General features: G+C 34.8%; 2 protein-coding genes across 6 annotated transcripts in view; one reads left to right on the top strand and one right to left on the bottom strand.

The window, feature by feature from the left end:
* Positions 1-9666, top strand: part of LOC125024898 (dehydrogenase/reductase SDR family member 7-like) — a 12110-nt gene extending 2444 nt beyond the window's left edge. For all 5 annotated transcript variants that reach the window (XM_047612665.1, XM_047612662.1, XM_047612663.1 and 2 more), the window contains exons 2-9: positions 1-123; positions 979-1046; positions 1437-1586; positions 2430-2536; positions 3460-3699; positions 4165-4284; positions 8506-8666; positions 9204-9666. The exon at positions 1-123 is cut by the window's left edge and continues 5 nt beyond it. In XM_047612665.1, coding sequence (XP_047468621.1) covers positions 14-123; positions 979-1046; positions 1437-1586; positions 2430-2536; positions 3460-3699; positions 4165-4284; positions 8506-8666; positions 9204-9303 — 1056 coding nt within the window. In that variant the 5' untranslated portion in view covers positions 1-13 and the 3' untranslated portion in view covers positions 9304-9666. The remainder of the gene's footprint in view (positions 124-978; positions 1047-1436; positions 1587-2429; positions 2537-3459; positions 3700-4164; positions 4285-8505; positions 8667-9203) is intronic.
* LOC125024896 overlaps positions 9656-12500 on the bottom strand; it is an 18285-nt gene continuing 15440 nt past the window's right edge. The window contains exons 7-8 of the mRNA XM_047612659.1: positions 10310-10428; positions 9656-9856 (exon numbers count right to left, since the gene is read on the bottom strand). Of these exons, the coding sequence (XP_047468615.1) occupies positions 9822-9856; positions 10310-10428 (154 nt within the window). The 3' untranslated portion in view covers positions 9656-9821. The remainder of the gene's footprint in view (positions 9857-10309; positions 10429-12500) is intronic.

Genomic DNA, 12500 nt, shown 5'->3' with positions numbered 1-12500 from the left:
GAACGTCATCACAATGGATTGGTTCTATATTGCCGCTGGGTGTGTTGGTATCACACAGGTGGTGTTTGACTGCTGGACGTGGATGCAGGCATTTAAAATACTTGGATTTTTGGCCTTTTTAAGGTAAAAGAATAGTTGTAGTATTGTATATATTTATCCAAAGAGCTCATTAGCCTTATGGTACTTTTGAGTTCTGCAGTTTGACTTTTTTTTTCTTTCTTTTTTAGGAAAAAATGTTCTTTGATGTAATGTAGACTTTCTGTTCTCTGTATTTCTAATAATTGTATTTCTGGTTTTTTTAAAATTCATTCATGACAGAGAAGTATTTGATCATCTTAACCTATGGGCCTCAGGTACATGTGGTGTCCTATGTAGTTTTTGTGAATTTTGTTGCAGATATAGGATTCTATTAAAAGGTCATGTGTGATCTCACCTGATTTCTCTATTCCTTGAAGTTTTTTTTTTTTTTTTTATCTGGTGCTATTAATATCAATACTGTTATTATTATTAACATTAAGATTGTTTTAATGTTATTGAAATACAAGATAATAATAAAAGCAATAAAAGATAGACAAGAATTTTTCAGAAAATCACGGAAAAAGGTAAACAGATGAGATAGGTAGGACTAGTAACTGACCTCCTTAGTCACTTAGCACTTGTGGAGACATATTTTTGTAAAATAGAACTGATAAACTAAACTGTCAGTGGACTTAGCTAGTATGTCATGCCATCCCAGTGGATTATGAGATCAGGAACAATTTTGAAAGTTTCCTCTATATGAATTGGTGTGTTAATGATAGATCTAGTTCTTGTTCACTTTTTTTTTTCTTGTGGCAGAGGCTGTAAGATTTTCAACATTAAGGTTTCAGATTAGAAAAATGTATTTCAAGGGGAAAAAATCCTTGATATGAATCTTTTCAATTTTGTTTTGTATTGGCCAGTAGTCCAATAAGTTAATTAAATCCATTATAATTCCAGATATGTTATATTACCAGCAGACTGTGATCTAACCCTCTTCCTGTTCAAACACTTTGGAAAGCCAGTTGGTAAGTTAGAAAATATTTATGTAAAATTAGTACCGTATGGTGAATATTGTCATGAATAACTCTTAATATTTTTTGCACTCCTCGAATATCATACATTTCACAGAGCTAGTATGAAAATATTTGAAATTCAGTTTGTTTTATACATCACTTACTGAAGTCAAGTCTTTTCCTAATGAAAGGAGAGGTTAACATTCTAAAATTAAAGTCTTACCTTTGATTATAGAAAATCAACATTTTGAGAAGCTAGATATAAAGAATAATGAAAACCTATTTTAGAAAAAATAACTACATTATGATAGTGATATTAACAAGTGCATTGCCATTTTTGTTATAATCATGCAGTTAATACAATGAATGAACTAAATAACTTTTATATGATTTTTTTCGTAGAGAGTCTTGAGGGTCGAGTTGTGTGGATCACAGGAGCTTCAAGCGGCATTGGCAAAGCGCTTGCTATTCGACTGGCAAAAGCAAAAGTAAGAGTCGTTCTTTCTGCACGGTCTGTAGAGAACTTGAATGAGGTGAAGCAGAAATGTATCGGTAAGTACACGTCTTGTTGATTATTGTTGTTTAGCTTTAGAGTTAGGATTGATATAAGCATAATATTACTATTATCATAATCATCAATCATCTCTGTCATTATTGTCATTTCCATGCTTGTATTTCTTGTTCTTATTCTTAGTTTCTGTTTATTCTTATTATGCTTATTCACATTTTCATTATCATTATAGTTATTTCAGGTTTGATTATTATTATTATTAACTCAAACCCATAAGCTTTATCATGAAATGAATAAAGTACACTAGGTGCCTGCATTGGAGGTTTTACATACATATACATCTATGTTGATTTAAATGCTAATAGTGCAATAGTGCTAACTTTTTGCCGAATTCCTCTATCAACATCATATAAAGTCTGCCTGATTGAAGGGCTTTATACTGTGATTTGACTGAGATAATGATATTTGTAGTGAAATTGTTATTCTTGGTATGACATGACATACATGCCACCCAGAGGTAGCAAGTTAATTGTACTCTTAAATATCTATAGCTTTTTAAAACAAATCTATTTTACCTTTTTAAAGGTAAATATCAGTGTAGGAAATGAAAAAGAGAACTTAGTAAGTGAAATAAAACTAATATGTTCATAACATAAAGGACATACATAAAGAGATTGTATATAATTTTATCATATTTATTTGTCTATTTAGTTTTTGTGAAGTATCTGGAGGAATATAAATGCTATTATAATATAGTTAAGAAATGAATTTGGGAGACAGAAGATGTGGTATTGTGTTTATATATTATTACTTATGTACTAATATCTCAGAGCCCTTCAATAAATTCTTGGAAATGTCTAATTAATTTTAAATGACTCTTTCAGAAGCTGGAGGCTTAGGGGAGAATGATGTTTTTGTCTTGCCGCTAGACATGGTTCAGTACGACCAACATCAGTCTGCATTTGATAAAGTGATTGAACACTTTGGAGAGGTAAGATAAGAATCAAATGTATGTTTGCATTCATGTTTATACATATGCATTTTTGAATATATATATTTTTTGGTGTGGAAAAGGAATATGTTTTTATTATCTTTATCACTTTATATTTTCTATAGGAGGTATGAATGAAATTTTAAAGTCAGTAGCTGTAGTGTATATTAATTTATTATGATCATCTTCATTTTCAGTCTTGTAAGGACAATACTCTTATCTGATTTTATTTACTCAAATACTTGTTAAAATCACTGTAAAAGTGTTGAGAAGTATGAACTGCTAATGCTAATTATAATTCTAAAGTATTAACCCTTGAGGTCCTAATCACAGCTATACATTGCTGCATTTTTTTTTAGAAAATGACCATTACCACATCCATTTCATAAATTGGCAGGCCGAAATTTCCATGCAATTTTACTGTGAAACACATGTATGTCCACTAATATATCTGGTGCAGTCTAGTAAGTTTCCTATAGCCTCTCCCACCACACTATTCATACTCTCCACTCCCTAACCAGTCATACAGTTGTGTTTCCTGCTACTAATTCTGGTATTGCATATCCAGATCAAGCCAGATCCCCCCTTTTTTTCCTGTCCTCTCATTCTTCTGTAAGATTATCTATTATGCATCATACAGTCACCTAATGTCTTATTGTCTTTTTAATATTCTTGTTATTGTTATCCTCATTAATCATCCTCATCTTCACCTTAAATGATCATCTTTATTGATCCGAATCATCATTGTTATTTTTATTATCATCATTACTATCTTCATCATCATTATTGCTGTTACTGTCATCACCGTCACCATTGTCACCATCACAATCATCCCCACCATCAGTTATTTCTATTGTAATTATTAGCACTGTTTTCATTTAGCAAGCCTTTCCCCTATTATTATCATCTTTCATTTTTTCCAGTTGGACATTCTTGTGTGCAATGCTGGCCGTTCACAGCGTGGCCGATGGGAGATGATTGACCTCGATGTGGACCGTGACCTCTTCGAACTGAATGTCTTCTCTCTTATATCCCTGTCTCGAAGGGTGGTCAAGTATTTCCTAGAGAAGGGGAAGGGGCATGTGGTGGTGACCTCAAGCACAGCAGGAAAGTTGGGAGCTCCCATGTCTGGTTCCTATACGGCTTCAAAACATGCGTTGCAGGTGGGTGTCTTTTTCTCTTCAATCTGATTAGGTTGTTTGTGTTTAGTTTAGTGTCATTTTTTTGTATCTCTTTTATTTTCTTGTCTCTTACATTGGCTTTTATTTTAAAAGAAAGAAAAATTGTTCTCCTCCAGCCTGCAATCAATTGTTATCTGCCTTGTTACTTGCTTACTGAATTTAAACCCTTTATTTTCATTTTCTATTTTGATTCTATTTTACCTTTTGAAGAATGATACATCTTTCATCAAAATGAGGAAGGATGACAAAATTATTTTTTCAGATATATTTCCCACTTGTTTACAACAAACTTCATGAGTCTTGAAATTGTCTTTCTTGTAGTCATGTGTTGATACAGTAAGTCACTTTTCCTGATAACCTTTCTGTGTCATCATCACTAGCTAAACTCTGAACTTTTCTCTCCTTTAAGGGTTAAATAAAAACATTTCATTTTTTAATCTTGCACAGGGATATTTTGACTGTCTACGTGTTGAGAAGGCAGGATGTGGTTTGGACATCACCATGTTCTGTCCAGGCCCTGTGGATTCTAATCTCCTTAAAGTGTGTTTCACAGAAGAGAAAGGGAAGGTGAGTGTCTGAATGAGTGTTTCTATGTATACTTAAAATTACTCTTATTTTACAGGGAGATGTAATTTGTAATTTTATTAGTTTGATTATATATCAGCATGTGAGAGTCTTTTCATTCATTTACTTTTACATAGGGTGTGATGGCATTTTCATTTGATTAGTCTTAATGGCAGAGCAGTCTTGTATGTGTACTTTTGACTGATTCAGTTTTACTTAACTGGCTATCAGAAAGAGAAAAAACAATGTAGTTTAATGACATTGATTCATCCTTTGGTTTGCCCAAGCATATCAGGTTGTGGCAGTATGGTAACTAGTGAAGTTTAATTAGATGTGTGTTATTGTGTTGGGCTCAGTTTTTGTGTTGGTAGAGGTTTATACAAAACTCAAACTTCTCTCAAGTGGTAAATCAGATTATCCCAAGCTTCATGCAGTGTGTATCGTATATGCACTTTAGCCTTTTTAAATGGGACAAAGGGGGCAGGTATAGGTTTGGTCACAACTCTTGTCAAACGTGTTTCAAATTTCACCTTGAAAACTCAAATAATGGGACCTTTGTTGTATGAAGCTTCATTCATGACTGTCACTGTATTGTAGAACTGGTGGAATCATATTTTCCTTTGAGCTTGCAGCATTCTTAGGGGTCATCTTGCTGCTTAGCCTTGTCCATGTAACTAGTTTAGAATTGTATCAATCCAATCTCCTTTAGCTGTTACTTTTTCTCATTGGTGTTTTTGGAATGTGTATGTGTTAACCCCTTCACAGCAACCACATGGCCCAAAATCCAGGTATTAGGCTTACATAAACAGCTGCTCTGCCAGGTGCATGGCTTGTAGTCCTGGTGTATGCAAACACTTGTGTGCAGTGACAAGACTCTACACCTCTGATGTGGTTTTATGTTTTAGCTTTTTTGCCATATTCCAATGTCATTTGATTTGCATACCAGTTGGTAATAGTGTTTTTTCTTTGCACAGACTCCATATCATCTCTCTAGGTAGTCTAAATCTTAGTGCAAAAAAAAAGAGAAAGAAAATATTTAACATTTTGTTATTAATTTTTTTTTTCCCTTAATATTCACTTTGCTGTGATAAAACCTGTGCCACCGGTCATAGCACAAGGAATATGATACTGAGCATGGAAATGGTGTCCTCGATGGACCCGGTGCTCTTCCAGGCATGACTCACAGATATTACGTTCCACACTCGTTTATTGATGGGAATAAGGCAGAGTTGTCAAATAAGTTTCTTATGACCTGCATGTTCTTGTCACCCGCCCCTTGAGCCAAATTTTTTTGTGACGTGATTGTCACTTTATCCGGGGTGTAGGGGGGTGATTTTGTTTGTTCTCAGTAGTTGAAGGAAGTATTTATACTTACAATGTGAAGAAACATTGGCAAAGGGAGCAAATGGCTATGAAATTTCCATAAAAAAAGCCATACAGGATGCAAGGTACCTTCGTGGCCACATCTCACATTCCCTGAGAGAGAAAGACAACATAGTTTTGGCATGTTTGTAAAAAAATTTTGCTGTCTATAACACAATCAGAATGTTATTCATGTGCTTTTTCTACAGCCAGAGACCAGCAACCCACACCCCTTCATGCCATAGGAAGGAGTGGGTCAATGTTTCAGTTTCTTGGCAGAAGGCTTACTGTGGCCTGAACCTATTGATAGGCATCCAGGGTAAGCAGGAGATGAAGCACTTCTGGTTGAAGGATCCCAAGCACTTCCAGTGTTCTCCTAGACCATAGCAAGGTATATAAGATAGCTCTATAACGGGGTACATCAATGCCTTCAAGATTTACATGGGCCAGGACAAGAGCAAATTCCCCATCTTGATGAAGACCATCATTGACCTGATGAGTTCCATAAACCTATATGGAAAAGGGTATGAGCTTCATAGCTGGTATTCTTCCCTCTCCTTTTTCAATATGTGCAGAGTAGATAGATGAATACTGTTGGCACAGTGCATCTGAACTGTAAACACATGCCAACAGATCTGCAGGTAATGGTTCATGGAGATGTGGACACCAGGAGCCCATGGACTGGCATAATGTGTCTGCAATGACGTGATTAGAAGCGTGTGATAATACTATCCACCATCGATACCAGAGAAGTGGTCGCAGTCACCAGCCAGTTTCATCCTTTGGTGGAAGCCAAGGAAGATAGTTCTTGACTAGAACTCTTATACTTGTATAAAGGCAGTAAATGTGAGTGACCACCTGGCTCAGTGAAAGGTCCATCAGGAGGTACAAAATGGTTCTAGACATGGAAGTCATCAGTGCCTTTGTTGTGTGCAAGGCACTAGGAGGGCATTTGGCTTAGGTGGACTTCTGAGGAGAGCTTGCAGATCATCTCTGGTAGGGATCTAGCCAAGAGTATGGAAAGTATGTGATGCTTTCCCACAGAGTTGGCTCCAGGGAGGCAGAAAACCTCGCTAGTGTCTCATTCCAGAAAAGAGATTCAGGTGTTTAGGGTTTGCTACTCCTGTGGTAAATTTAAAGAAAAGCAGGTTGTCTGCTCTATGACTTGTCACTCTGCCAGTTTGATTGTTCTGAAAGGTACCATGTCAAGGACAAGTACTGTATTGTAAATGTTTTGTTTTTCATAAAAATAAAAGTTATGAAACTAAAAGAAAATCCTATTTTTCTTCCCATATTTTACCACATTCCACAAAAGAGAATTACTGAAGGGAATAACAGCTTTGTGCACAACTGCAGCCTCATTCATTTTTGCAAATCTTGTTCTTACAAAAAAAATGAGTTGTTTTTAACCTTTGGTAAACACCTCATATCATCTTTTATAGAGTTTAACACACCTAATTTCTTATAATCAGTCTACAACAGGATTGATCTAGCAACTAAATCATACACCTCTGAATATGCAAACATATTAAAATCATGTTTGGTATGTACACAAAGAAATCATATCGCTTTGTTGGTGTGGCACATTGAGTGTAATGCACCAGCTAAAAGAGACCCAGGGGCAAACCCAGTATGCATTCCTCAGATTGGAGGCCAAGTGTATCCCAAATTCTCCTGGAGGCAATGGGTTGATTAGGTTCTAGTTAAACATGTTACTCTTGATTGAAATATGGTGGTTTGAGTCTGATACTGATGTTATTCATGCTGCATTTCAAGCAGACTTTACATTATACATGCCTCTAAACAAAAGGAGTCAAATTAGTAGACCTCGAAACCTCACCTGATTTCAGCTTTCCTTGTTTTTTTGGATTTTGTTTTATTTAATTTTTTTAGCTAATGCTGATTATATTATTATTATGGACATTATGATTATAATGATGTTAGCAACATTACCAATAGCAATGTAAGATAAGAGAATATTATTAAAAATCAAGGAAAAGGATACAGTTGAAATAAATAATAATTGACTCAAAGCAAAGGAGAGAAAAAAAAAAAAATTGCTGACATCTTTTTAGACTATGAATTCTTTGAAGATGGCAGACCAGTTTTGTAATCTTATTCTTTGTTTTTGCAATACTTTATTTTTCTTTAATCATGTAGCTTCATTCTTTTACCATAAACTTTGTAAGGAATACATGAGATATACATCTCCCATGACTTCTTAATAACCAGTAACGTTTGGAAGATTTTGTAAGTGCAAGCATTATGCAAGTTATTTATATCAAGTCAAGTTTCAGCATTAACCCCATTGTCCCACGGGATGGCAAATATGTACGTGCCAAATTTGGGTTTACACAGATGGCTTCACAAGAGCTAAGTAACCCAGGAATAATTTACTAGTCTCGCCTCTCTCATTAGTTTTCTCTTTTTCTTTGATTTTGGATTTTCTCTTTATTGTTATTAGCATTTTAAGGACATTATGATAATCATAATGATGATTTTTCATATCAGTAGCTATTGATACTGAGAACACTAGAAAATAAAGGAATGGAAAACAGGTGCAGGGGTCTATTAATTGACTCCTTGGTGGCTGAGCACCTTTGAAAGCATATATGTGTAAGAAAAATTCATGAGACAGAACTATAGTGAACATTGTTTATCGAGTGGCTATGAATTGAGAAAAGAGGATGATTAACATTTTTAAAAATGTATTGATTTTATCTTGATGTATATATATTCTTATACTTGTGTTGTCTATTAGCATTGCCTATGGGGATTCTATTGATATTGTAAGACATTTATTTCTATCTATTAAGGCGACTAAGTAATTAAATGAATGTAATCCATTTTTCATATTGACAGGAACTTGGGCAGGAAAGGAAGGGCAGGAGAATGTCAGCAGAACGTTGTGCAGATCTCTTTGCCGTGTCCATTGCCAACAAGCTGTCAGAGGTTTGGGTAGCAGATCAACCGGTTTTAACCATGTATTACCTAAACCAGTTTGTCCCTTCACTAATGAAATGGTAAGTATTTAAGTGAGATAAGGAGTGTATTTGTAAGTGCAAAGATCATGGGCAGTAATGACACTGAATCCAAAATAATATGTATGTTTTGCCAAGGGTTTTGGACTGAGAATTTTAACTAGACTATTTAGGGAGGGAAATTTTCACCGATTCATTGGATATATTCAAGCCTTTAATGACAAAATTTTTGAACTGCATGTGCCAGTTATAAGGTAATGAGTCTACATTAAATAATGAAATTTAGAGCGAGAGAAAAAGTAAAAGGTCACAAAACTAGGATTTTTTTCTGCAAGGGGTGCCTAATATTTTTTTTTCAAAGACCTTCCTATTATTATATGAATCTTAAAAAAATCATAGCAAACATGTCAATTTTCTTTTTTCCGCCCTTTTTATCAATCTGCTCAGGTTTTGCTTCACACAGTATTCTATATTTTCTAGATTTACCACTCAGATCCTGCAGTTATTTTTAGGTATCCTAACTTGTTCAATATGACAATAAAATGCTAATGTCATATAAATCTTTCCTTTTCTTTCCAGTGCATTACAAGTTCTTCCACTGAAGGCAATAATGAAATTGCGAGATGGCAGAGATGATGCAACACAGTTAACGGGAGCAGAAGGAAAAAAGCAGAGTTGATTTAATTCTACGTAAAACTTTGCTGTGGAGTACTGAAAATAAAGGCAGAAGTGAAAGATTCATGAAATCAGTGGTGCTTAGATTACACAACTATATCTTGTGATAAGATTAAATTTTTTGCCTTAATAGATATTTTAGGGTTTGGTATAATACCTACCTATCCATATATATTAACTGTTATAGAATATTTTGTACATTATGATTCTTCTCATGAAGTTTTCCTGCTTCCTTTCCTTCCATATGTAATGTGAAATTTTGTTTTCCAGTATAAGTGAAAAGGATATATTTTTACAGTACATGATAACAAATATGTACGAATTATTGTATGTAAAATTGGGAATAAAACTATTACTGAAAGTTAAACTTTGCTTTTTATTATGAAACTCTTAAAACTTAATTTAACACAATGTAAAATAAATAGTAAAAAAATAATAATTTACACATTAAAAGGCAGTCTCTTAAAAAACTAAAATTCAGTGTAAAAAAAAGATTCAGTTTCAGGGATAAAACTGAAGAAATTACCCTTGTCGGTGTCTGGCAGTTTCCACGATAACTGAAATGAAAAAAAAAAAAAAAAAAAGGTTGAGAGTGGCAAACAAACCAAAATGAATAAATGTCATGTCAGAAAATTTATTTTTAATTTATAAATTTTCTCTTCTGATTAAAAAAAAAAAAAAAAAAAAAAAAAGGCTGGTAGTTTACCTGTTAGTGTTAAGAATACAAAAATTATCTATGCATCCATCAATCAGTATTATCATATCGTGCTATTACAGAGTAAATTATCATCTATATGTTTATTTTTATTTTTTTCATAAAATATCCTACCTCTAATTAAAATGTTCAATGTTCATTTCCCATTTCCCTATAAATATCTATGCCCCTTTTAAGAAAATAATGTCAAAAGAAACCACACTAAGACTTCACACGAATAGAACATGCTTAGAAAATAAAGTAAGCAAGATTTTCCCTATAAACCTCTTATTAAAGATCAAAACCACAAACTTACTTATTGTGAGCACCACACCGATGAACAGAAGCATAACGACGGAGACAACGTACAGACGGATATTTAGCACGAGAACAGGATCTTTTTGTACGGGGAGGTTCCACACACTGTGTTCCTTCCTGCAATGGAGAGAAAAAGGTTTTTGTAATTGTATTGCAAAGAAAACGTGTAAAACATATTTTTTTTTTTTTTTTTTTTAAGTGTATGGGGTAATTATTGGTGCAAGAAAATAGACTCGGTTTGTAGAGTAATATTTGTTGTAAATTAACTAGGTAAAAATAATTATAATTCCTGGGAAAAGGCAGGGTTGTAGGGGGGGGGGGGGGGGAGAAGAGGAATAAAGAAAGAAGGGAAGAAATATGAAAATCAAGAAAAATAAAGATGAGGAAAAGAATTAATAAGCAGCATCAGTGATAATAATAAAAAAAAGAAACAGGGAAATGGGAGGAAAAAAATCAAAGGAAAGAGGAGAAAAAAAGGGGAAAATATAATGACTGAAAGGAAATTAAAAACTTGACACAAAGAAAGAAATAGAGAAGGAAAGAGGAATATTCAAGGAAAATAAGGAAAGAGAAAAAGAAATGAGAGAAAGAGAGAAGAGAAAAAAGTGGGGATGAAAAAGAAAAGAAAAATAAAAGAAAAAGAAAAGAAAAAGAAAAAGAAAAATAGGAAAAGAAAAGAAAAAGAAGGAAAGGCAAAGAAGGAAAGAGATAAAAGAAAAGAGGGAAAGAGAAAAGAAAAGCGAGAGATTTCTTCCTTACGAACACTCCAACCAACCAAACCATTCCGTGACGCATATGCCAACTCCATCCTCCCACAATGCACAGGCAGGAGTATTTCCAAGGCAGTGGTAAAAATTGTGAAATGCGAATAACATAAGCAAACGTGAGAGGATTTCGCACCAATGCTGGAGAACTAACTCACCGGTCCGTAAATAAACAGAAGGCTGACATTGCATTCGCTGCTAAAACCTTCCTTGCACATATGGCAAGATATTCAAATTGGATGAGTAGAAACAGAAATACGCAGGGAGGAGGAATTGCAATATGCTACAAAATGAACATGCAGCTGCAGTTAATAGATCTTCCCTTCCCAGACGGCATTGAATTAATACTCTTCCGACTGGTGGACAAGAAACAACACGGTATTCTTCTTTGTGGAAGCTACCGGCCGCCATCATAAGGGACAATGTTTATAGATTTCTTAATGCAAAACCTTGATCAGCTTATGACCACCTATAACTACCATCGCTTCGTGTTTATTTAGAGACCTAAACCAGCATAGAGTACAATCTGCCTTCGACGAACTAATGGCAGTCCATGACAAACAGAACTTTGATTTTCGAACACATCGCTCTGGATCGTCTCTTGACCCAGTTGCCACTGATAAGATCGTTTTGTAGCCCATTTTAACTACTCATCGAAGCCCTTTGATCAACCATGATTTGAGCCTCGGACAAACATCAAGCATCAAGCATGGATCCGGTATAAGAGAAATACTACAAACAGAAACAAGCAATTCAATAGACAGGCTGCATAACAAATGGAACATACTCAGAAATGAGCCATTCAGCAATGGGAGAGAGAAAAAAAGAGGTAATGTTGGAACAAAATTATGGTGGAACATTGTTAATAAAGACAAGCTAGGCAACACAAAGGATGGAACTATCCCACTTATCGACAAAATATGGGACACTAGCAGTAAACTCCGAAGAAAAGGCAGAAGCACTGGCAAACTATTTCTCAAGTAAAATGACAGTTCTTTACTCTGAAAAAAACCCCGAGAAACTAAGCAGGGTTACAACAAGCGAGAGAGAAGTGGAGAAGCTCCTACGCAAACGAGCTGTCACCTCTAATTTTAATTTTCTAGCACATGCTTAAGATCCTGCAAATGGCCTACACTTTGGAAACAAAGTAATGTTGTTCCCATCTTTAAAAAGGGGGACAAATCTAGTAAAAAAAACTACCGGGCAGTTTCCTTGCTGTCAGTAATCAGCAGGATATTTGAAAAAAATATCTTCCCACCTCAGCAAAAAACATCTGTCTACCCGACAATATGGCTTTCGGAAGAACCGCTCTGCTGCCGACCTGCTGTTACAGATGACTGCAGACTGGTCACCTGTACTTGACCGCGGACATAGAGGAAGCCGTTGATAGGGTATGGCACCTAGGTTTGTTAAGTAATTTAAAAG

Source organism: Penaeus chinensis, chromosome 4 (assembly GCF_019202785.1).
Source record: "Penaeus chinensis breed Huanghai No. 1 chromosome 4, ASM1920278v2, whole genome shotgun sequence".
Taxonomy (NCBI): Eukaryota; Metazoa; Arthropoda; class Malacostraca; order Decapoda; family Penaeidae; genus Penaeus; species Penaeus chinensis.
Note: the sequence above shows the minus strand (reverse complement) of the source record. Positions and strands in the feature narration are given on the sequence as shown.